At 43.1% G+C, this 25,923-nt stretch overlaps 1 protein-coding gene across 5 annotated transcripts in view; it reads left to right on the forward strand.

The window, feature by feature from the left end:
- Positions 1 to 1,918: 1,918 nt before the first annotated feature.
- ARHGEF11 (Rho guanine nucleotide exchange factor 11) overlaps positions 1,919 to 25,923 on the forward strand; it is a 259,221-nt gene continuing 235,216 nt past the window's right edge. For 4 of the 5 annotated variants that reach the window (XM_068253470.1, XM_068253472.1, XM_068253471.1 and 1 more), the window contains exon 1: positions 1,920 to 3,023. In XM_068253470.1, coding sequence (XP_068109571.1) covers positions 2,989 to 3,023 — 35 coding nt within the window. In that variant the 5' untranslated portion in view covers positions 1,920 to 2,988. Of the gene's footprint in view, positions 3,024 to 25,923 lie in introns of all 5 variants that reach the window. The other variant, XM_068253474.1, reaches the window with a different exon arrangement.

Consider the following 25,923-nt stretch of genomic DNA (forward strand, 5'->3'; position numbering starts at 1 on the left):
GTCACACACTGATTGCTATTAGAGTAAGAGGCACCCCAGGGCCCTCAACACCTTAATCTCTAGTCATCTGACTTGCAGTCACTGCCATGTATCCCCTTTTCTTATTTCTCTCTGCTTCAAACACAATAGGGGAATGATAGCTGAGTGAGTTGCGTGCCCTTCCTACACTTTGCCCTGAGCCTCTCTCGCCTCTGCCTCGGCCCTGACACACCGGAGATTGTTTTGCGGGTCATTTTCATTTAAAAAAAAAAAACGCCTTAATTGACTCGCGATCGCTGCAGTTTTGCCACAATTTGAATGCAAGTCAATGGAAGCATTTTAAAAAAACACGACCTGCAAAATGTTCCCTGGTGCACCAGGGCTCTAACACAGACCGAGTACAACACACACACATGATCATTCACTCCTTGCATGAATTTAAAAGTCTGTGGTGTATTGAACTGTCACAGAATGACTGATTGATCTGTTGCAATCTGTATAGCTAGGTACACACGCACCATCACTGTGAACCAGGACTCCTCCCCATGTGCAACAGTTCAGGTGTGAGTGCTGTTGCTATGGGGGGGGATGCAAAGGTTCACAACAGAGCAGCTTTGAGCTGGCAGGATGAGACGAAGCTAAGTACCCACAAGTTTCCACAACCTTTATATTAAAGATCTTATGGCGATAGGATGTGGACAACAGCAAAGGACCGCAAGTAGATTACCAACAATAGGATTGTTAAACAAATTAGCATGCAGGAAAAATTCCATAGATTTTAGCAACAAGATTGTTTACAAATCTGCACACATGGGGGATGTTTGAACAATTTGATCTGATCGGTCAAGGGTTTTTCAAAATGCACAATCATCGTTGTACATCAGCAATCTGTGATCGTCATGTACCGCTTTTTCTTTAAAAGATAGTTACACGATGACAATTGGATTGATCATTCATTGGTCATTTTCATCTCACAAATGTTGCCATGGGCAGGACCTAAAGAACACTGCACGCGGGTTGTTTGGACTTTAGCAACATTGGGATGCTCCTGTACATACGGACACTAAAGACAGCTGCCTTGGCCGAGTGGCAGGAGCAACGTTCGCCCTAATGGCTTGTTCACACCTAGGGCGTTTTGCGTTTTTTTGAGCGTCTGCGATTTTTAAAATCGCCCTGAAATCGTCGCTAGTGCAATGAATCCTTATGGGGTGGTTCATATTAGCGTGTTTTGTCTGCTTTCCGCTCAGCAAAGTGCTGCATGTACCATTTTCGGGGCGATTTTGCTACAATGGAAGGTATAGGAAAAACGCAAAACGCTCACAAATCGCTTTATCCGGCGATTGCGTTTGCACTTTTATGAATAAATACATTGTATTTATTCATTTCCGGGTGAAAGAGGTCACTTACTGACTGACATCAGGAAGTGAAAAAACGGAATCGCTTTCCAAAAGCGCTTACAAAGTGCTTTGTACAAAATCATAGCACACAGTGGAGCGCCGGGAGGTAGAAGAATGTGCAAAAAAATCAAAAAACGCTGGCGTCAGCAATTATGATTTTAGATGTGAACAAAGCCTAATTCCAAAATTTTACTATCTAATGAAAACTATGACTATTGTTAGATCTGCTGTGTATGGGAAGCTATAGCATAATGCAAAAAATGGGGCTGTTCAGCTGCAGATTGTCAGTACAGAACACCAGGGGCATTTCCTGGAGCAAACTTTTACATGCAGAGACTGTCCTTGGAAGCTAGGGGCATTTGGCAAGTCTCCCACGTGCGCGTAGTAGAGTCCTGCCCAGTGTTTGCTCTCCCTCTCCCAGATCCCAGCGAGTGGAGCAAGGAGGAAGGGAGTGAGGAGGGGAGGGAGGCAGCCAGTGCCCAGCCCAGCCTCTAGCAGTCCTGGGGGAGGGGAGCTCTATAGCTCAGTCTGTGTTTATTGCAGCTCCTGCCTGTATTTATGCAGAAGAGGGGGGGAGGGAAAAGAAAGAAAGAAGAGAGAGGAAAAAAGAGGAAAAGAAAGGAAGGAGGGAGGAGACAGAGAGGAACAGAAAATATCTGATTTTTTTTCCCTTCCTATCTCAGACACCTAACGCTGATCTCACACCCTGCTGCAAACTTGTGCCTCGTATTATTCTTTGCAGTTGCAGCTGCACAGGGTGCAAAGACTTGGATGTGCTTTCCTGCTGGATGTGGAAAGGGGAGAGAGGCGTGTGCTGAGCAAAGAGGGATGCACCATGCAGGGTAGGGGGTCTCCTGGAAAGCTTGGGGATCTAACAGGCCTCCTGGATATACCAAAGCTGGATGTGCTTTAAACAGAAGAAAGAAAACAGCCAAGTCCCACTGGAGCAAGACAGACAATAATCAAGCCTGGGATCCCATTCAGAAGATTTGTTGCAAAGCTCCTCTGTTATTCTGAATTGGTGCATCCACTATACTGCTGTTTTTTTTCTGTTTTGGTGATCTTTTTGGTCAGAGGAAAATGCCTTAAGATTTTTGCATTTAGTTTAGCTATTTTTTAGCTCTTGTATTTTTATTTTTTCCAGTATTCGGATTTTAGCCACTTTTAACGATCATGCTCATTTATGTTAAAGCCTGGCCTAGGAAGCAAATATTGGATTGATTTGGAGGATGAACAAGCCTGCCAGATCTCGTTTTGGAGACGGGGGTTAAAACTTTGCCTTGTCAACACAACAACAGCTGTTAAAACAGGCCTTTTTCACATACTGTTTTGTAACAGTGCGTAATGTTTAGCAAGATGGAACTGTGTTAAGAGACTGCAAGCTTGTATTTATATTTTGTTTTTTACTTTTTAATTCTGAAGAAAAACCCCAAACTGTATTTTCACCCCTAGAAAGCGAAAAGGCGAAAAAAATGGTTTTGACTGCCCCTTTAACAAATGCTAGCGATATTTGTATGCAGTGAACGCATTGTGTCCGACTATAGTTTCTGTAGGTTCCACATTTCCCCCAATTTGGAAGGGATACACTGGATTGGGAATAACCTTTGTGAAAATGAGTATCAGCTCGCCTCCTACATCTATTGAGAGGTAAACCATTCTAATCTGACTTGCTTGCTATGTTTTTTTTTTGTTTGTTTTATTGCTTTTTTGCTTGCACATAGTGGTTTGTTTCATTGAATCAGTTTTTTTGTTTTGTTTTGTTTATTCCATCATCTTTTACATTCTATGGCGTATATATGTCTTATGATAGCATTTTGGCAATTGTACAGTTGTGCGATTTAATTGTAGTATGAATGTGCTCATTCCAATATACTGCATTTCTGCTGATTTATATTTGACAGGATAACATTACCCCCCACCTCAGCCCCTCCCATCTTTCTAGACTTTTAACAATGCTCAGGTCCTGTCTGCTGAACCATATTCTACCGTTTACAGTACAATAAAAAATATATATTACATTAATTGCTATGGTTTTGTATTGTAAGCAATAATATAAAAACATTTTTAAGATCTGTTGCAAATTATCTGTTCCCTGTAAACCATGATTCAATCCTAGCATGACTTCATGGTAGATGGTCGTAAAGCAAAAATGCATTGAACAGATCGCTATTGTTTGAATTCTGCTATATGTATATTGTTTTTTTTTTTTTTTTTTTCCCCTTTAATTCCTTAGTAAGGGATTCCCTCGGGAGAAGTTAGGCCACAGCAAACGTTTTTTGCTCTTGTGTGGTGAGGCAGCAAGAATGACAGATGGAAAGATTTAGAAGATTTGTCTTGTTTCAGCTAAGCTTGCAATTTCAGAAATCCATTTCCTTAGGCGTTTTTTTTTCGTTATATCTTGATTCTGATTATGCAGGCAAACTTGAGCTGGTACAAGGTCAGATGACTTGAGATGGGCTTTTAATGAGTGGAAGACTAAATCGTAGGAGGTTTGATAATGTTCCTCAGTAGGCCTTGTCTCTGTAAAGAAAAAAATTGAGTTACGGTATGTTGAGTTGAATTAGCCCAAGTCCTGTCACTGTGTCTTGATAGACAGTCATAGTACAGAATTTATTTTCTAGATCATCCATTGGACCAGTTCTCCATAAGAAATCCTTTGAACTGATGAATTGATGGTGATAGGATGGGCGGGGGAATCCGTGCATCCTTGCGGAACGTTCATCAACCATGGCATTCTTTGTGTTCAATTGACTCTGAAACTGTACAGTGGCGTGCAAAGATTGTGTTATTTGACTTGATAATGCGTTTAGGAGGAGATCTGCTGCAAGACCATGGCATGCCATAATCTAGTTTGTGCTGATCCTACAGATGTTTACAGTGATGTTTATGAATAAATTGAGTCTTGGATCGCTTAAACCGAGACTGACCTCGCTTATTCCAGACTTGCAGTATTAGTCCAACTGTCGAATCATAAGGGGTTGGTTGTCTGTGAGGAGAATGTATCTCACAGCGAGGATTTCTAACATGTATACCTGTAACAAAGGCTAATCCTATCTATCTATATTTGTGTAAGCCAGCTCTGTATTTCTAAGGTTATGTAGACCATGCTTCACTCAGTGCAAGCATCATTACCTCCCTTGGGGATATAGGGGATAGTATCTGGTTATCATACACTGCTAAATAGCTTTCTACCTTTTTAACATAGCAGGACATTTTTTAACTTATTTATTTATTTTTTTGCAAAGTTTTCATTGCTATTTGAATTCTGAAGTGCAGTTATAAAATATGATAAATCAACCACAAATGAATTGCTTTCCCAAGGAATGGATTACTAAGAAGCTCCTGTCAGAAAGTCTGATGCTCTGACAGTTTCCTGTTCCTATCCCTGTATCCTCCCCCCACCACCTGCCCCTACTTCCTCTGTGTTGCTGAGGTTGGAATGTGACAGGATAACTCACATATATGTTATCTGTTAACTGCACATCAGGTCTGATCAATTTTGTAAAATGGTCACAGACAAGAATGGATTGGGATGCTCACTGACCCGTTGCTTTGCAACAGACACAATATAATTGCATAGCAACCACGATGCTATTATATCGTAATGGTATGTTTACACTGGTGTGGCGGAATCCATGGGAATGATGCAAGGCATGCTGCGCGTTAGCAATGCAGAAACGCACAATGCATATTTTCACCTCAAATGTGATCCTGTTTTCCTTAATTTGCAATGCAACTTCCCAGTATGAAACTAGCCTTGGGCTAGAGGACAATCTCCTGAAGTGGTACACTAGGGATATTGGATTTTGTTGCGCGATACTATACTAGTATAGCGTATAGATAGATAGATAGATAGATAGATAGATAATTTCTTTGTGATGTTGGGTGACAATCTGATTAGAAGGCTGACAAACTTGCTCCGCCATCATGGTGGAGCTGTATGTTCTATTCTGCGGAGCGAGAAGAAGCACAGATTTCAGGAGAATGAAATTGCCATGAATTGCCAGTTCAACCAAAGTAGTATGTCTATAGGTACCTTCCATATACTGGTGTGTATATAGGTAGAAAAAAACTAAGTTTTGTAGAAGTCGTTTTTAATGGCTTACTGATAAAGTTAAGTTATGCAAGCTTTCAGGGAGCTAGTTGCCTTCTTCAGGCATATTTACAGACGTTAGCTGAAGTAAAACACTGCAGGTAAATGGTAAACACAGAGATGGTCTATTGTTTACTATTTACCTACATACAGTGGGCAGCACAACGGCGTAGTGGTTAGCGCTCTCGCCTTGCAGCACTGGGTCCCGGGTTCATATTCCAGCCAGGGCACTATCTGCATAGAGTTTGTATGTTCTCCCCGTGTCTGTGTGGGTTTTCTTCCCACATCCCAAAAACATACAGATAAGTTAAAAGAGCAACTGAAGTGAAAGGAATATGGAGGCTGCTATATTTAGTTCCTTTTAAAGGGACTCCGAGCAGTGCAGAAACTATGGAAAGATGCATATCATTTTAACCACTTGCCAACAGCGCACTCATAACGCGCGTCGGCAAAGTGGTAGCTGCAGGACCAGCGACGCACACCTGCGTTGAGGGCTGCAGGCTAATTAATCAGGAAACAGCCGCTCGCGCGAGCTTCCTGTAAATTCACGGCGGGGGGGGGGGGGCTCCGTGAATATCCTGCGGGCTGCCGATCGCAGCTCGCAGGCTAAATGTAAACACAAACGGAAATAATCCGCTTTGTTTACATTTTTACAACGCTGCTAACAGTAGCAGCGTTGTACTAGATCAGTGATCCCCGGCCAATCAGCAGCCGGGGATCGCTGTCACATGACAGGCAGGAGCCTGTTAGAGGCTGCACAGGACAGATCTGTTCCTGTGCAGCCTCTGATCTCCGGGGCAGGGAGGGAGAAGAGGGAGAGGGGGAATCCTGCCGTGGAGGGGGCTTTGAGGTGCCCCCCCCCCCGCCACTCACATGCATGCAGGAGCGATCAGACCCCCCCAGCACATCATCCCCCTAGTGGGGAAAAAAGGGGGGCGATCTGGTCGCTCTGCCTGTTATTTAATCTGTGCTGGGGGCTGTAGAGCCCACCCAGCACAGATCTTCGAAATCAGCGCTGGTCCTTAAGGGGGGGGGGGGGGGGGTAAAGGCTGAGTCCTGAAGTGGTTAAAGCTCTCTTTCTCCTCTTTCCAATGATATATAAACTGCCACCCTACGCCTTTTAGTTTTCACTATTTTCGCGGTCGAAATTGCCGCGGCCGTGATTTCGATCGCGAAAATAGAGAAAACTAAAAGGTGTAGAGCGGCAATTTATGTGTCGTCAGAAAGAGGAGAAAGAGAGCTTTAAAATGATATGCATCTTTCCATAGTTACATTGTATTACACAGGGCGACTTTTTCCTAAAGTCAGCAGCTCCATTCTGCTGAAAAAGTCGCCCTGTGTAATACATTGTAACTATGGAAAGATGCATATCATTTTAAAGCTCTCTTTCTCCTCTTTCTGACGACACATAAATCGCCGCTCTACACCTTTTTAGTTTTCTTTATTTTCGCGATCGAAATCGCGGCCGTGGCAATTTCGATCGCGAAAATCAGTACACTGATTTTTCTTATATATTTGGGTGTCAATCCCTCTTTCTAGAACTTTGTATTTTTTAAAATATTTCTTAAGGGATATACGTGGCCTTTAGGAGACACGTATAGCAATATTGTTTGCACATATTGTGTGTATGCGTGCGCCCACACTGTTGGGTGGGGACGCAGGCATGCACACAGTTATTTTGCACCCAAACACCTTATGTATGAAATTGATTTATAGGGAATAGTGTGTTTTACACTGTATTGATGTTTTACTGGCACCTGACTACACAAGCGAGATTGATGAATTGACCTTATATTATCATCTTATTAAATTTATGTAATTAATACCAGCAGGAGGCAGTGCCACTTATAATAGGCCCGGACCAGAAGAGTTGTATTTTAATTGTTTTTATGATTCGCTTGTTCATCAATAAAGATTATATGACTTTATATTGATATTCTGGAGTGTTTTTGAGACACATTAATTATTATTTAGGGCCTAGATAGGTTCTTTTCTTTTTCTTTCTTTGTATGTGGTATTATATTGAGGACCTATGGGCATGATTTTCTGATATATAGGTATCATGAGGTTCTTCTTTGTGTTACTCAGACAAAACTGCAGCCAAATAGATCAGCAGGTCTGCCAGGAAATTGGTATTGCTTAAAAGAAAATAAATATGGCAGCCTCCATATCCATCTCCCTTCAGTTGTCCTTAAATTGCCTCTAGGCTATGATACATGTACCACACGATATAAACATGACTATGGTAGGGACAGTTAGTGACAAGACAATTTACCCTGTACTGCGCTGCAGAAGATGTCTGGGCTATATAAATACTAAAAAAATAATAATAATCCTCTATAATAAAACCCCTGTGTCCTTGCGTGTGCTATCTCTGTGTAGCTGCTCTGTGCTTTTTGCTACTGCGCATGTGCGCAGCCCCCCACCCCACAGCTTTGAGTCCCCCTGCGATCACAGGGGCTGCTCTCCTCTAGTTAAGCCCTCTTATACTCTATTACAAGTGCACACAGCTTGCTCCTGCTTTTTCTCCCTCTTCCTGTCTCCATAGAGCGGAATATGCTTCTCTGCTGTCTGAAGTAGTCAAGAATTCACAGATCACATTGCACTGCTCAATCCAAGTTCTGGTCAGTGCAGTACTGAACTACGCGCTTGTTGATCTTCCGATCCTGTATTGCACCCACTGAACAAATATTTACCACTGCTCTCAATGACACTTTCGGCTGATAAACTGATCAAAAGTCGATAAGAAAACAACAATGTGTGTGAGAACTAATTGGAATAGTTGATTTATCTTGGTTGATATTATTATATACCCCACTTTGAAATGTCTCCTTAATACACTCCTAATACCTTTTGGATAAGGTTAAAAGATAATTAAAAAGAGAAAAGAAAGGTACTGTATGTACAAACATTTCTATCAAATAATAATCACTTGTCACACTGACTTCCTGGCTACCACATTTCAGGAGTCAGTGGATAAGATGGAACAATATGAGTGGACGATTATCTTAAGCCAAGTGCAAAGTACAAGTGGTAAGTGAGATAAGGAAGACTCTAAACACTTGAGTGGAAGTCAAGGCAATCTTTTGTTTAAATTTAGTTGGATGTCAGAGCAGGGTCAGAAATTAGGCATTTTTTGTTGTTGTGTCCATATGAAGTAATTTTTCCCTTCATGTAGTTGTAACAGCTGACATGATGCATGATGATTGGGATGGGCCCCCGAAAGATTACTGGTAAGGCATCGTCGCTTATCATATCGAGGCCGCGCAGCACCTCTTCGTGCAGCATGGCTGCGCAGTAGACGCACAAGACCGTGCACGCATGCGCAGTAAGCCGGAGCTGCGGGCTCCGCGCTACTGTGTGTGCAGCTTGAGCGGCCCCGTTACACAAAGAGAACCTGCATGGCCCTGATGTGGAGGGGGGGGGGGGGCACGCTCAGCTACAGGAGCAATTGGTCCACTAAGGCTTTTCTCTCTTCAAGTCAGTATCTTATTTTGAAACCGACCTTCAGCTCAGGATTGCTTGAAACAGGCAAGAAACAGTGAGAAACAGCTTGAAATAAGGGTTTATTGCAGGAAAGTTCAAATATTCAAGTGAGCATGAGCTGCAATGGAAACCGAACCTACGCTTTAATACAAAGCCTGCATGTATCACGTTAGAATAATGTGATCCATTACAACGCAGTACTGTAAACAGGTCCATAGAATTATATGGGCAGCGAGTCGACATGCAGAATTATTCTGCAACACAACGGAGCACTCCAAACTAGCCCTAAAACTTTATGGAGGTTACCATAGTAACAGTAAAAGAGTTTCTGTACTGCATTAGCCAAACAAATTATGTAGGTAGGAAAAAAAAAAACGTAATACCTTTAAGGCCTTGTTCACATTGCGTTTATTTTTTTGCGATTCCCGGCACTAGGTTGGGCGTTGCATTTTTGTTAAAAGTGCCTTTCTAAGCGCTTTTCCAGAGCGGTTTTTTAATTCACTCCCTGACATAGGTCAGGAAGTGAACTCTTTGACCCGGAAAATAATAAATGCAATGTATTTATTCTTAAAAATGCAAATCGCTGTACAAAGCAATTTTGTTAGCGTTTTTTTGTGTTTTTCCTATACCTTCCATTGAGGCGGCACCTGGGGAAGAAAGAAGAAAAAAAAAAAAAAAAAAAGGTACAGGTACCGCTTTGCTGAGCAGAAACGAACCGCTCAGATGTTAACTCTTTTGTAGGGAATTATTGAACAAGCCTTTTTAGGGCCATTTTGAAAATCGCCTGTGCTTGAAAAAAGGGCAAAAATGCCCTTAGTGTGAACGAGCCCTCAATGGCTAACTGATAAAATTAATTTATGTAAGCTTTTAGGGATCTAGTCCCTTTCTTTAGGCATATTTCCAGATGTTAGCTGAAGTAAACCACTCTATTATTATTACTAGCAAACCTAAGCCCGTTCAAAAACGGGCTCTAGGTTTGCGTTTCTCACCGCGCACGCACGCGCCAACCACCCGCTGCACACCTGGCCGCCCGGCTCCCAGGCCCCTTCCTCCTGTCTCTGTGAGGCTGGGTCCGTGGGGGGCACAACTACTAATCTTCCCTTCCTCCAATACAGGGGACTATACTTCAGATCAGGTGTTTTTGTGGCTACACTTGTTATGGGTGTGAGGCTGCCATATTTATTCCCTTTTAAACAATACCAGTTACCTGGCTAGCCACTGATCTTTTGCCTCTAATACTTTGTCATAGACTAAAACTAGTCCTACTGTACTGCGCATAACCCTTACTGTGACGGACGTGATGACGCAACGGGTACCTGGATGGGCCGCGCATGCACGACTTCATGCACGACTTCAGCCAAAATCGGCAGGTTTATGGAGCCGCTAGCGGGACCACAGAGGGCACCTAGAGAAAACCGAGGGACCTTGCGGGCTACGGGGGACTGGAGGAAGCCCCAGGTAAGTCCAGATTTGCTTTTTGCTTTTTCCTTTTACTATTGCTCAGGGTCCCTTTAACTACCAGACATTTGATTGTATGCTGATAGACACAGAAGAATGTTAAATGTTGCTGCTCATAGACAAAAACGTTCACTAAATGTAATTTACAGATGTTTTGATTTATGCCCAATCCAATGACGCTTGAAGGAATGCGCCTTGAAGCTGACCATACATCATACAAACTGTACTATTCAACACCTCTTACCACGTTGCTCTTTGTTTACTGTTTGCAGTTGGTCTATGCAGTTGAATTGGGCATTTTTAAAAACTATGCAGTTATTTGGCCTTTATGCTACATACCGTAGTTGTGGTAAACTTGAACAAGATCATGCAGACAGGATGGTATGATGTATGGCCAGTTTCACTGAAGGTGAAGGATGTCTGCTATGGTGAGGGCTCGCTCTCCGTATACAGTGCTCATTGCCATGTGGGGAATTTTAAACAGTGACTTTTGCCCTGTCCCTGCAACTTGATACAATGTAGACCAATGTAAAACCTGGAACACCTATCCAATTTTGATTGGCCAATTTTACCTTTTCCATGTAGTATGAAGGCCAACAGATTTCGAACACTATGCAGTGTAATCCCTTTACAAGGGACTGAGCAAAGTAGTTTACTATATCAGAGGATTACTACAGAATATCAGAAATTGTCATACTCCGGCACATAAAGTATACTGTATGTGCAGTCAATTGGGAGTCTTTTTTTGTTTTTGTTTTAAAAGCTTCAGCAAGAGCGCACAGAAAGTGTGTAAGCTAGATCAAAATTCACAGTGCTCAGTGTGCAGGGATTTGCATGCAATAATAATGCAACAGATTTCACTGGTCTCACCAGTTAATACCGGTACAGTACTTACAGTGTGTGCTCCTCTGTCCACATTTCTGTGCAGCCTGGATGATACTGTAAGCATTGCAGCCATGCAAAAGCAAGTCACAAATGATAGGCAACTCCCGCAGTAATCAGACATGAGCTGATACAGGAAGCATAGTTCTCCCTGTCTGGTGCTTTCGAGGTAATCCACACTGGCCCAGAGTAGTGGACATGTAGAAGGGGGGCAAAAAGACTTTGAGTACTATGAACAGATGGTATGGGTAAGCTCTCATTCTGCATGGAAGTGGTTAAGTTGGCCAATAATCCAATCAAAATTGAATGTGTGTACCAGGCTTTATTGGGCTTGTTTATGTGCAGCTACTCTGAGGGGATTCCTTCTCTATTACACATTCTTCATACATGATCTGAACCAGGTTTACATGTGATGGACAACACCTCTGCGTTCAATGTGCACAACATTCTCAGTGGATGCACAACATGCAGGGAGAGTATAGTGCTATGCTGTAACTTGAAGTGACTGCTTTATTGCAGCAGCACAACATTAACTTGTTTTTGATTGGTTTATGTGTGTACAAGGCTTTACACCAAACGTGACCAAACTGAATTACAGTTACAGAAGCAGTCAGTCAGTCCATTGTGGGTCCTGGCATGTAGGTTTAGGCTGCTTACACACCAAGACGTTACAGGCGCACGTTAGTGCACCTGTAACGCTCCCCCAACGCACAGCAATGTAACACAAGTGGGCTGTTCACACAGCCCACGTTGCGTTACATGTAACGCTGCACGTTCTGTGCAAAGTGCAGCATGCTACAGCGTTGGAGCGGCTATAGCCGCGTTAGACTGTTTGCACATGCGCAGTGGGGGGCGGAGATAAGGCGGGGAGAGCCAGCTACAGTAGCCGCGCACATGGCTACTTAATATTCACTGCACTGGCGGGCGCTGATTGGCCGGCGGGACCATGTGATGCGGAGTGTCTTGCTCCGCATCACGTGGGCCCGCTGGCCAATCAGCGCCACTCTGGGAGACATTATAGGAATCGAGCCGCCTAACGCGGCTCACTCTACCGTCCTCACTTGCAGCACCATACGTTGTGTTAGGTGCACGTTATGCGACCTTAACGTGGCACCTAACGCAACGTCTTGGTGTGCAAGAAGCCTTAGGTCTCAGGCATGGGTTTATTAATGGCCCCTGTGACACCCCCCCCCTCCCTCCCCCAATTGCAGAGCACACTGCTTTACCTGCTTCCAGCGGCAGGGCAGGGCCTCACTGCTCTCTTCAGTGCAGCTATGTACAGCGTATCACTTTGTGGCTACTGATGCATGTCACTTGTCATGTAGAGGTGGGAGCTGCAAGGAGAGGGACTGCATGGTGCTGAGCTGCACTGAGTGTGAGAACCTGCCCTGCCCCCAACCCCCACCCCACCCCCGCAGGTAAAATGTAACACTTTGCTGCCAATACTCTGCTATATCAACAGCAGCCTAAGATCTTTCATACTAAACGAACATCCCCAAAAAAGCAAGAAATAAATAACTATGAAAGGTAATAATTTTGTTTCTTTTTCCATTTAGCTGCTTTGTTTACATGTAGTACATTTCAAATGTGTTGCTGCTTATGGACATTCAAGACAACAGGCACAGCTGATTGTAATTGACTGATAGTAGATGTTTGTCTGAGTGAGCAAATATGGCCCCACCCTCCATTCACTGTCTACAATCTAAGCTGTCATACTTTTCCCTTCACAAGGGCAGCTTTGAATTTAAAGATGACCCAAATTAAAAATACAAGATTTCAGAAATAACATCTATTTTCTAAATTATAATAATAAATAGCAGCCTTTTTTCAGTTGCATGATGACAAATATAAAATATATTACCTTTATTGTAGGAACCCCCCCCCCCCTTCCTTTCAAATTGCCGGACAAAATCCGGCAAACTGGTGGAGTAGATGGTATCTGGCAATGGAGGAATTGCTAATAGCTGCCCCCAGTATAACCCTAGTTATTAAAAGAGAAGGCTGAAAAGCATGCACTGAAATGCTCATAGGTTTGAAGGAGTGTTTATTTATCTTTGTATGTGTTAAGGCCCATACAGACGTCGGATTTTTCCGAACGACTGGTCGTCTGAACGTCCCGTCGTTCAGTCGTCCGCACGCCAAATCGGGCGTGTGTACAGACTGTCGTTCGCGGGCGGATCGCTCAAACTCAGTCTTATCACGCGAACGACAGTCTGTACACACGCCCGATTTGGCGTGCGGATGACTGAACGACGGGACGTTCAAACGACCCGTCATTCGGAAAAATCTGACGTCTGTATGGGCCTTTAGAGTGGGGCAACTAAATATTTTTAATAAAAAAAAAAAATGTTTGGTTTGGGTCCGCTTTAATAAGTAAGATAGGTAAACTGTGTACAAAGAATAAGGTTTGTTTCCCACTTGCACCGGATCATGTGCGGGAGCGGACAGTATAGTGTCCTCTCCGATTGTCCACTTTGGTCCGGCTGAAGCCTGGGGCAAATGCGTTGCCCCCATTGGCTAAGGGCTCTGCCTTTGACATGGGCGACCAGGGTTCGAATCCTGGCTAGGTCAAGTACCTATTCAGTAAGGAGTTCAAGGCAAGACTCCCTAACACTGCAGGGTGGCCTCTTGAGCGCGTCCCAGTGGCTGCAGCTCTTGAGCGCTTTGAGTCCGACAGGAGAAAAGCGCTATACAAATGTTTGGATTATTATATGAGGAATGCATCTGCTCTTCCGGGATTATCGCAGACTGCACAGAAGAGCATTCTGCTTACCGTAACGGATCCAATTAATTATTTGCAGGTTGACAAATGTGAACGGCTCCTATATACTGTATAAAATAGGAGCCATTCACTGTCAGTTTTGCAATGAGTATAGAACGAAAAAAAAAAGCCCATTCTCAGCTCAAGTGGGAACATGACTTTTGCAGCACTAGTTTGGACTGTTTTCATGATTGGCTCAAACCCTGGAACCTGGTAGCCGAGGCACCTTAAAAATGGCAGCTAGCATCCAAGTGTTTTGCTCTTCTCTTTTTGTTATCTGTGGAATTGGCAGCTACTAACTACCTACTGACCCCCAGATTGAATAGACTGGCTTCTGAATCACCATTGTCCTTTCCCACACATTGGACTCAATTCAGTAAGATTATGCTGGAGATAAGACAAGAGAAAACTTGCCACCATGCAGTAATAGTTATCTTATCTCTTCATTCCTTAAGTTACCTCCTCTATAGTTTTTTTTTCACACGCAATTTATTAACAGCCTGTCTTTAACTTTAGAATCCTGGAGTTATTTTAAGGATTGAAGAGTTAACTTTAGGTTTGCCTGAGGTAAAATGTTTCCTGAATACGACATGCCTCATCACCATGGTGATAACTCTAGAAACGTTATTAAAGACAGGAGAGAAGCTTAGTGAATTGAGGCCAGCATGTGTATGGACCTTTTAGAAGTGTTTCAGGTGGATGTCTCAATCACCTACCCAGAGTCTCGTCCAAATGCTTTTCTGCAAGCATGCAGAAAAGCATTTGTCGACTTTCAGCGGTGATTCCCAGCAATCGTCATTCTTCATCCCACACGGGGACACAGGAGTGCGGTGCTAATGGACCCCAGAACGACCAGACCCCTGCTGCTTCCAGTGGAAAAAATAAAGATCAAAATGCTGCTTTTGCATAAACTGCAGTAAATGACGTGCAACGGGTGAACTGGCCTTTAGTTGTTGTACCACACGAGAGATGTTTTAGGCAAACACTGTACAGTATTTTTTTTATTTCTGCACCTGTAGATTTATTTCTTCATCCATATTTGAGGAGTATTTTTCTATTTGCGATTAAAAAGTAATAACATTTTTTGACATGATTTTTTTTTTTTTTGAATTATACTCAAAATGGAAACTAGACCCTTGCTTGATGGATTTTAGTAAGTTGCACGCAAAAATTAATTGAACCACTTTTTGCACAGAAATCCTGCAGAAATTGAACGCAAGGGAGGTTAATGTATTGCTGCTAAAAAAATATTAATTATTGAAAGACAAATCGAGCCAGGCCTCTTGCAAAAGCCAGTAGCTGTTAGACAACTATCTTTAGTGACAACTGAAACATAGCAAACTATCCCTGGCAAAATGATGAACAATTCTCCAGTGTACATTTCTGTTTAATGTTTACACTAAATCCTTTCATTCATCCTGTTACTGTTGCTTAACCACTTAAGGACCAGCCTATGCTGGTCCGATCTGTGCTGCGTGGGCTCTCCAGCCCACAGCACAGATCACTTTGAAGCCAGGGTGACCAGACTCCCGAGCCCCCCCACCCCCTTTTTTTTCCCCACTAGGGGGATGTCCTGCCGTGGGGGTCTGATCGCCGCCGGCCATCTGCGTTTTGCGGGGGGGGGCTCCTCAAAGCCCCCCTCCGCAGCCATTTCCGCCCTCACGCTCCTTACCTCCCTCTCCCTCTTCCTACGTAATGCGCAGGACGGAATTCCGTCCTGCGCATTGAAGGATAGGCTTCTGCCTATCAGATGCCGGCGATCCCCGGCCAATCAGAGGCCGGGGATCGCCGATCTGCCTTACGGCGCTGCTGCGCAGCAGCGCCGTATGATGTAAACAGCGGGGATTTCTTCCCCGAGTGTTTACATTTTGCCGGCGAGCCGCGGTCGGCGGCTCTCCGGCTGTTTACGGAGACACCCTCCGTGAACTGACATGGAAAGGCCGCTCGATCGAGCGGCCGTTTCCATGGTAACCCACTTAAGACCTGCTGACGCCTATGGGCGTTAGCTGGTCGTTAAGTGGTTAAAGAGAATCTGTATTGTTAAAATCACACAAAAGTAAACATACCAGTGTGTTAGGGGACATCTCCTATTACCCTCTGTCACAATTTCGCTGCTCCCCGCCGCATTAAAAGTAGTCAAAAACAGTTTTAAAAAGTATGTTTGTAAACAAACAAAATGGCCACCAAAACAGGAAGTAGGTTGATGTACAGTATGTCCACACATAGGAAATACATCCATACACAATCAGGCTGTATACAGCCTTCCTTTTGAATCTCAAGAGATCATTTGTGTGTTTCTTTCCCCCTGCAGCTCACTGAAGAGTTACAAGCTGATTGTTTGTTTCTTCTTGCAGACAGCTCTGCCCGGTTGTCTGTAATTCTGCAGTATGTGACTCATCAGTATGTGAACAGAGGATTTATCCAGCTTGTAAAAGATAAGAGAGCAGAGAAAAGCTGGCTAATGTAAATAACACACACACACAGGGGAGTGTGCATAGAGGGGGCATGCATAGCAGATCACACTGAAGAGTTGGCAGCCTTCCAGACACAGGACGACAAGTCCGACAGGGGAAAGATAAGCTGATTTATTACAGAGATGGTGATAGTAGAAAGTGCTGCAGTACGCCAGAGCACATTATAATAGGTTTAGGAACCTGTAGGATGGTAGAAAACACAATGACATTTTTGTTACCTAACGATTTTTCCGCCGATATACAGCAGATTCGATTACTGTGATCGAATCTGCTGTGAAATCGTTGCGCAAACGTTGACCGAACGACCGATTTCCATCCGAAATCAATTGTTCCTGTCCGTGCGGAAGATATCCCTCGATCGACGGCGGGTCGGGAGTGCGTCGCTAGCGGCGTTCGAATGTCCGATGACCGACGCAATACATTACCTGTTCCGCCAGTGCATGTCACCACTGCTCCTTCTCCGCTGGGCTCCGAGTCCGGCAGGCTTCACTTCTTCAGCGGTGGACTCGCGCAGGCCGGATCAGGTAATGTATGCGGGGGGGGGGGGGGGGGGTTAGCGGAGGCAGCTTCACAGATGGTGAATCAATTTCATGCTGAAATCAATTCACAATCTGTTTGCAGTAAAGGAAGCCATACGATCCCTCTCTATCTGTTGGTCGATCTGATGGCAAATCGACCAGTGTATGGCCACCTTTACTGACAGTTGGAGTAAATGATCTCAGAGTAACCAAGCACCATGGCTGAGGACCATACAGTATACTGTACCGCTGGAAATGTATTAAAACGAGTCTAACCAGATTTCTCATCTCCCCAAATCAGTGGAATTTGAAGAAATCTGGAAGTAACTGAACCTCCTAACACAATGAAAAAACGATGTATATACTGGGTAGAGTGTTCCTTTAAGTATATCGCATCCAGTATGTTGCAGAGGGCTGCACATAATACTGACCAAATATCTATCCAAAAGCTGACATACTTATGACTGTTGCTACTTCATACCAGTGTGTTGCGGTGGGTTTCCCCTGTCTGGCTGTATTGTAGTTCTGCAAACAATTGGTGCCTTTGTTTGGCTTGTAAAAAGCTGAGCTGGGCCAATTCTCTGCACAGGTCGTTACTGTGAAGAAGCAGCCATGAGTGGGTGGCAATGTTTGGAACTGTCCACTTGTAACAATAACATTATGCTTGGGAAGCAGGATTGTGGGGGCTGGTGTGTACTCTCCTGGGATTTGTGGCCCTAGCCTAAAATAAACCCAAAACTTCCTTCATACAACATCCTTACTGCATGCTATTAAAGTGCTTCTCATTATACTGTCAACAACCAGTGCCCAGATATTATATATAGTAATCAATATGTTCTGTGATTTCTAAAAATGACTAAGTAGTCAGCTGCTCCTTTTTGAGGTAAATGTCCTGCACCCCCCCCCCACCACCAAGGTTGCCAGTGACTGGCCATGTACCTCTCAACAAAGCTACAGCTGTCAGCAAGTTTTTCCTCAGCAGAGGTTGTTTTTTTTTTTTTTTTTTTTTTTTCTTTTTGTAGGGATGATACAGACTTTTAATCCTGGTAGTGTTCTGTTTGATCTCTGCCATTTATTGTCTTGTGTATTGAGCTATAAAAATGTTAACCAGCAGTCTTCCTACATGCACAAGCACTGGTTTGGTGTTGTCTGTATGATCTTACTCAGTTATCTCCTAGAACCGTCCTAGGAGATAAATTCATCTTCTCTTTAAACTAACTTCTTCACCATTTTACTTTTGAAAACGTACCCAAACGTTGTTAAAGAAGTTCTATCAATTTTATTTTGAGTATTTTCTTGCTTGCTGGTGGCTTAAAAGGCATTTATGACAAGTTGTGAAAATCTGATCTAGGTGAAAACTCAGGAGAAAAGGGGAATTGCATATGGGCCCAAGTGTGAAAGTGCCCAAATTGTTCTCCATTACTTTTGCCTGTATACTGTAAATCAAAATCATTTTTTGATTTTTTTTTGACTAGGCTTTGGCTAGTTCCAATGGAATCCTGTATTTGCCAGGACTTTGGTAAAGATGAGATTGAGATAACTTATGTCAGGTAAACAAAATAATTAGTCAATTTCATTGTAATGATTTACTGTTATCATCTTAGTCTGAACTTCCTCATGTTACTACATAATTATATTTTTCCTGTTCCTTTCAGCGTGTTTATTATATCCTCACATGTCTAACTGTGTGCATGTCCAGCACTGCAGAAGACAGGTTCTTTAATGACGTTACACTGTGCACTCATTTTTCCAGGGGGAGGGGACTGTCGTCAGTTTTGGCTTGGTTCTGTAGACTCTAATCTGTAACGTTTAGTAGGTTGAGCAAGACTAGATCATAGCAGGAATAAAGCAATGATTTGAGAGTCTAAGTTATAAATTATGGTGATAGGAGTCCATAACCGTTCTAGGAACCCCAATATCTACATGAACAAAATCTGAATTATGAGTCCAGCATTGACCAATCGTTGACGTTCTTTAGCAGCTAACCCTAGCATTAGTATGCCTCTTTAGACCTGAATGGCCCAGTGCTTTAATATAGCAACAACAGGAAACCACTCCCAGCCTCTTCACGATGGCGGGAAGCTGTCATCAAGCCATTTTAACATCCCAAATTGTCGAGTACTAAGAAAAATGAAGCTATTCGGAAGCTTTCACAGGAAAAAGTTGTTGTATGAAATGGTAATTAAGAAAACAAGAGTGATTGTTGTTGAGATACATCACGCTGTAAAGGTGGATAATTGGGATGGAGGGTGGGCTTGGATCCTGTTCTTTTTCCACAACTTCCATTAAAGACGTTTCCATTTTGAGGTTCTTGCTTTCCTGTTTATTTCGGAGCTTCCTGGGAATCAGGCAGACATGGTTTGTCAGAGGGGCTTCTTAAAAATAGCTCCCAGCGGGTGAGAGACGAATAAAGGCAGATATTCTTCCTCTTGTACTAGCTGATCATTTTGTGACTTATAGCAGACTCTACTGTACTGTGAGGTAGACTTGCTGACTTCTGTAACTCTTGTGGTGCCCATACACACTACACTAAAAACATTCGATTTTCCTGTTTTATTTGACCAAAGTGATGAAATCGAATGAAAGTCAAAAATAAAATTTCGATCAAGAAAAACAAACGATTATCAGTTTTGGTGTTTTTTTGTTTTTTTGTTTTTTTTTTTCAATAAAAATCCGATCGGACATGTTGGAAAAATCTTCATATTTGATCTAGCGGAATAATCAAACTAAATTATCTAATAAAAAAAAAAAAAAAAGAAAAAATTGTACCATGTATGGGTACCATTGGTCTTTTAACAACCAGATGAGAAGCCATTAAAAGGGGCAGTAGCAGCTGATTAGCCTGTCATTTTCCAGAATGACATGATGGCCAAAATGTAAATATATGGCTGTTGACCTTTAAATAGAAAGAATAGCTGTAGTATGTAGTAGATATTCTGCTTTTCTCTTAAAGTTAGCCTGAAGGTAAATAAAGTGCCCCTAGGGGGAGGGGGAAACCTGGATCCTCAAGAACTTTCCCCCTGTCCTCCTCAGTAAAGGCAATCCAGCGCTAGGACCCCGAAAGGTTGCTTGTCGCTGCACGAAGGTGTACAAGCAGCTTACCCTTGTAAATGGTAGAGCCTGGTCTGGTCTACGGGATTGGGCTGGCTGAGGAGGACAGGGGAAGCTTCATTAGAATCCAGAGGCTTCCCACTCCTGAGGCAAGTATCTATTTTTTTTCTTGTATTTCAAAAAGTTACAGATTCCCTTTTAAAAAGACACTGTGGTGCCATATAGTAGAAAGTAGTAGATTATTCAGGTTATCCACTTTTAAGTTAATTATCCTGATTTCAGCATCAGAAACACTTCCCATATCTATATATTGCTGTTTATTGGTTTGTAACCCCACCCTCTTAGTGATGTCTAGCCTAGGCTGTTTATTATGCAGAATTCTCCCCCCCCCCCCCCCCCTGAGAATTCTGGGAGTCCAGGGCCCCTATTCAATTAACTTTTCTCCTGCGTTTTCTCCCACGCCATACATTTTCATCTTATTTACAAAATATCTTTTCAGCACCTGACAATTGAAAAATGATACAGATATAAATCAAACTTAATTTGATATATTTAGGGATTCTCTGCATCAGTGAAAACTTCCTTTCAGAGCAGATGTAGGTTAGTAGTGTAAAAATTCTAACTTTTTCTTTCTTTCTTTTTCTGTAAAGTTGAGCGTTGCCTGGCCCATTTGCTTGACATGCCCCCTCAAGGGGGTTTTCTTTAATGTAATGGCTTGGCCAGTAGTAAAGCTCCGGAATTTATTGCAGCGCACTTTTAGGCCAATTTTACACCTAAAGAAAACATTGTGATGAGATGTGCCACGTGCAGAAAGTGTAACGTAACCCAAAGAATGTGGCCAAGTGTAAAAGGGGCCTCAATTTTCACTCAAACTATCAAAGAAACTTTTCTTCTGTAAACCCCACATCCCTATAGAGCTTTTAGCCGGCAACAATAGAAAGCTTTTCTGAGGTCTCTCATCACAGACTGTGTAAAGAAAAAATGCTTAGTTTACCAGCTGTTTGTAACAATTTGTGTTGGCGTAAAGGCTAGAGCCATACTATGTAGCTAGGTTACACTTCTCTGTCACTATTCACAGATGAATGATTAACTGTTTGACACACACACGGCTGCTCCTTCTGTTCCCAGGACCATTTCAGGCAGCAAAGCAACCTACATGAATGCCTGGTATATGAATTTCACCAGCGAAGTCATGGTCACTCAACCTACCAGTGCCCAGTCCAAAACTGGAATATCAATATTGTGTGAATATGGTCCACAAAGGCAAGCAGGAAAGAAGGCAAAACCTAATTTATGACTTAAAGTGAACCTTCAGACTAAAAATCTACTCAGCAGCACTGAAAAGGCTTGGGGTTTCTTTAACAGTTTCACAGTATCAGAACTTTGTTTTTCTTACATAAGTGTGAGAAAACGCGGAAAAGCAGTTTGCACGCATAGGCCTACATCTGTCAGTATGGCCGAACGCGGAGAAACCGCCGCATGCTCTGATTGCGGTGCGGCTGGTTCCGCGTCCAGCGCGGTGGGTGGTACACAACACATGGCTGGTGTGGCTGGGACTGATAGTCCACACAGGTTCAGAAGGGCGCGCGCGCGCTGAGAGGCAGAGCTTTTATGACAGCCAGAAGAGAGTCAGCTGACCAAGCTGGTCAGCTGACAATCCAACCAGTTCCCATTGGTCCAGCACTTAGGGGAGGCGCTGGAGAGCGCTGTACTATATATACTGGGTGATGGTCATTCTCTGGTTGTCTGCCGTTGCGATCACTACGTGGAAGCACTCAGACCTTTTTGTCAGAATCTGTGTTATTCACTAGACCAGTTCCAGGGTGTTGATGATCACGGACCTCTCACCCCAGACTAGGAATACTGTATATCATCTCTGTTATATCTCAGACTAGTTCCAGGGTGTTGATGACTACGGAGCTCACACCCAAGACTAGGGACTTGTACTATCATTCTGTTATACTTCAGACTAGTTCTAGGGTGTTGATGATCAAGGAGCTCACACCCAAGGCTAGGACTTGTACTATCATTCTGTTATACTTCAGACTAGTTCCAGGGTGTTGATGATCACGGAACTCACACCCAAGACTAGGGATTGTTTATTATCTGTTATGACCTTCTGCTTTCCTGACCACTCTTCTGATCACTGATTTGGTACTTCGCTATATCTGATACTCTGTTGCCAAACCCTGCGTGTTTTAGGATTACCGAATAAGTCTCCTGCCTTATCTGTCTGTGTGTTGCCGACCTGGCTTGCCCGACCTCGAGAGCTATCTCCCCAGTTAAGAGAGAGTTCACATATCTGTTAGTGACACCCCCCCCCCCCCCCCCCCCTTGGTGTCACTCACACTCTGGTCCTTCCTATTCCCAGTCTGGTCACTCCCTTGGGAGTTCTCTGACCATAGGAAGGAACTTGTTCTCTGTGCAGTATCCCTTACTGCCTCATCACCTGCTTGCACCAAACACTCTTATCACTCAGGTGTCCAGAGGTCAGTGATATATCTGACTATCGGTGATACTGCAGATCATCAATAATCAGGTATATATCTGCATTTTTGGTGATACTGCAGATCACCAATAATCAGATCCTCTCTGTGTACACCGATCGTTACAATAAGCCTTATTTTTAGCTTTACAAAAGCTAAGCTCCGCCCCATCCCTGATTTCCCTGATGCTGTGCAAAGCATGATGGGATTTCCTATGTTGTTGTTCACGTTGCCTAGCAACTGGGAGGGGTGATCAGGACACAGGACAGTTGGAACTGTGTCTCATGCTCCCTGTCACCTCCTTTCAACCAAAACGATGGCTGCCCTCATGAAATCAAACATTTGTCTTTTCTTTTAAAACCGGGTGGGTAAGAGATTATATTACCTATCTATTTTAATTAACTTAACTAATGTAACTTAATGACAGTGTGTTTGTTTAGGCTGAAGTTCCTCTTTAAAGGGGAACTGAAGAGAGAGGTACAGTGGGTTGCAAAAGTATTCGGCCCCCTTGAAGTTTTCCACATTTTGTCATATTACTGCCACAAACATGAATCAATTTTATTGGAATTCCACATGAAAGACCAACACAAAGTGGTGTACCCATGAGAAGTGGAACGAAAATCATACATGATTCCAAACATTTTTTACAAATAACTGCAAAGTGGTGTGTACATAATTATTCGGCCCCCTTTGATCTGAGTGCAGTCAGTTGCCTATAGACATTGCCTGATGAGTGCTAATGACTAAATAGAGTGCGCCTGTGTGTAATCTAATGTCAGTACAAATACAGCTGCTCTGTGAGGGCCTCAGAGGTTGTCTAAGAGAATATTGGGAGCAACAACACCGTGAAGTCCAAAGAACACACAAGACAGGTCAGGGATAAAGTTATTGAGAAATTTAAAGCAGGCTTAGGCTACAAAAAGATTTCCAAAGCTTTGAACATCCCACGGAGCACTGTTCAAGCGATCATTCAGAAATGGAAGGGGTATGGCACAACTGTACACATACCAAGACAAGGCCATCCACCTAAACTCACAGGCCGAACAAGGAGAGCGCTGATCAGAAATGCAGCCAAGAGGCCCATGGTGACTCTGGACGAGCTGCAGAGATCTACAGCTCAGGTGGGAGACTCTGTCCATAGGACAACTATTAGTCATGCACTGTACAACAACAACAAACAACAACAAATAACATTTGTAAAGCGCTTTTCTCCCGTGGGACTCAAAGCGCATAAGCATGGCTCCGACCATCGTGGTACAGAGGAAGAATTTTATAAATCTGGAAATGCCAGGCTAAACAGGTGGCTTTTTAGTCTGGATTTGAATAGCTCCAGGGATGGTGCTGTCTTTACTGGGTGTGGTAGGGAGTTCCAAAGAGTAGGGGCAGCATGACAGAAGGCTCTATCTCCAGATTTTTTGAGGTGCACTCTAGGAGTGACCAAGTTTATAGAACTTGCTGATCTGAGGTTGTGAGAGGTGTGGTGCAGCTTCAGCAAGTCCTTCATGTATCCAGGGCCCAGATTGTACAGGGATTTGAATGTCAGCAGTCCAATCTTGAAGAGTATTCTCCATTCTACTGGTAGCCAGTGCAGTGAGCGAAGGATCGGTGTAATGTGACAGTGGCGTGGCTGGTTTGTTAGCAATCTGGCAGCAGCATTCTGCACTAATTGCAGGCAACGCAGGTCCTTTTTGGGGAGGCCAGCATAAAGGGCATTGCAGTAGTCCAGCCGTGATGTGATGAAGGCGTGGACTAGGGTTGGAAGATCCTCTGGGGGAATCAGATGTTTAATCTTTGCAATGTTCTTCAGATGAAAGAAGGAAGATTTAACTACAGATGAAATTTGGTTTCTGAAACTCAATTCCCCATAGATTAGTACGCCAAGGCTGCGCACAAGGTTGGAGCTGTTTGTCTGAATTCCCAATCCTGATTGGTGTTGCTTTAGGATAGAGCTGTTTTGATGGCGAGTGCTGGTTTTGGACAAACAGGACCTCAGTTATGTCAGCATTCAGTTTCAACCAGTTATCATTCATCCATGCCTGTAGCTCAGCTAAGCAAGAGTTTATTTTTGGGGTAGGGTCTGTTCCACCAGGTTTGAAGGACAGGTATAGCTGTGTGTCATCGGCGTAGCAGTGGTACGTCAGGCCATGACGTAGGATAAGTGTACAAAGTTGGTCTTTATGGAAGAGTGGCAAGAAGAAAGGCATTGTTAACAGAAAGCATAGGAAGTCCCGTTTGCAGTTTGCCACAAGCCATGTGGGGGACACGGCAACCATGTGGAAGAAGGTGCTCTGGTCAGATGAGACCAAAATGGAACTTTTTGGCCAAAATGCAAAACGCTATGTGTGGCAGAGAACTAACACTGCACATCACTCTGAACACACCATCCCCACTGTCAAATATGGTGGTGGCAGCATCATGCTCGGGGGGTGAATCTCTTCAGCAGGGACAGGGAAGCTGGTCAGAGTTGATGGGAAGATGGATGGATACAGGGAAAACAGGTGACCCCGGAAGTTGCACTGCTACCCGCGCGCACGGCTGCTTGCAACAAGCTATTGCAACAAGTTTTTTTTTTTTTTTTTTTATTTCAGCCCGCGGGGATTTTTCACCTTATGCTTTAGAGCATTTTTCACCTCCCATTCATTCGCTAATAACTTTATCACTACTTAAAACAATTTGTTGATCTATATGTTGTTTTTTCAACCACTAAGTAGGCTTTCTTTGGGTGATACATTTTGCTAAGAATTTTTTTATAAATGCATTTTAACAGTATTAATAAGAAAAAATGGAAAAAATTCATTATTTCTCAGTTTTCGTCCATTATAGTTTTAAAATAATCCACGCTACCATAATTAAAACCTATGTATTTTGTTTGACCGTTTGTCTCGGTTATGACACATTTACATTTTGTCCCTATCACAATGTATGGCGCCAATATTTTATTTGGAAATAAAGGTGCATTTTTTTCCTTTTTTTGCGTCCATCACTATTTACAAGCTTATAATTTAAAAAAAATGTTCGTAGTATACCCCCTTCAAATGCATATTTAAAAAGTTTAGACCCTTGGGTAACTATTTTTTTTTTTTTTTTTTTTTAATTGTACATTTTTTTTCCCATTAACAATGTTTTGGGTAATATTTTGGTGTGGGAAATAAACAGTTAATTTTTAATGTTATTATATGTGTAAATTGTAATGTAAAAAAAAATGTAGATGTATTTTTACGATTTGGCCACAAGATGGCCACCTTGAGTTTTCTTTTTTTTTTCTCCTTCTGCTTCTCGCTAACCGGAAGCACAAGGAGGACGCGGAGAATTTTACGTGCAGAAAGACTGAAGCCTCC

This window comes from Hyperolius riggenbachi, chromosome 9, assembly GCF_040937935.1.
Source record: "Hyperolius riggenbachi isolate aHypRig1 chromosome 9, aHypRig1.pri, whole genome shotgun sequence".
Taxonomy (NCBI): domain Eukaryota; kingdom Metazoa; phylum Chordata; class Amphibia; order Anura; family Hyperoliidae; genus Hyperolius; species Hyperolius riggenbachi.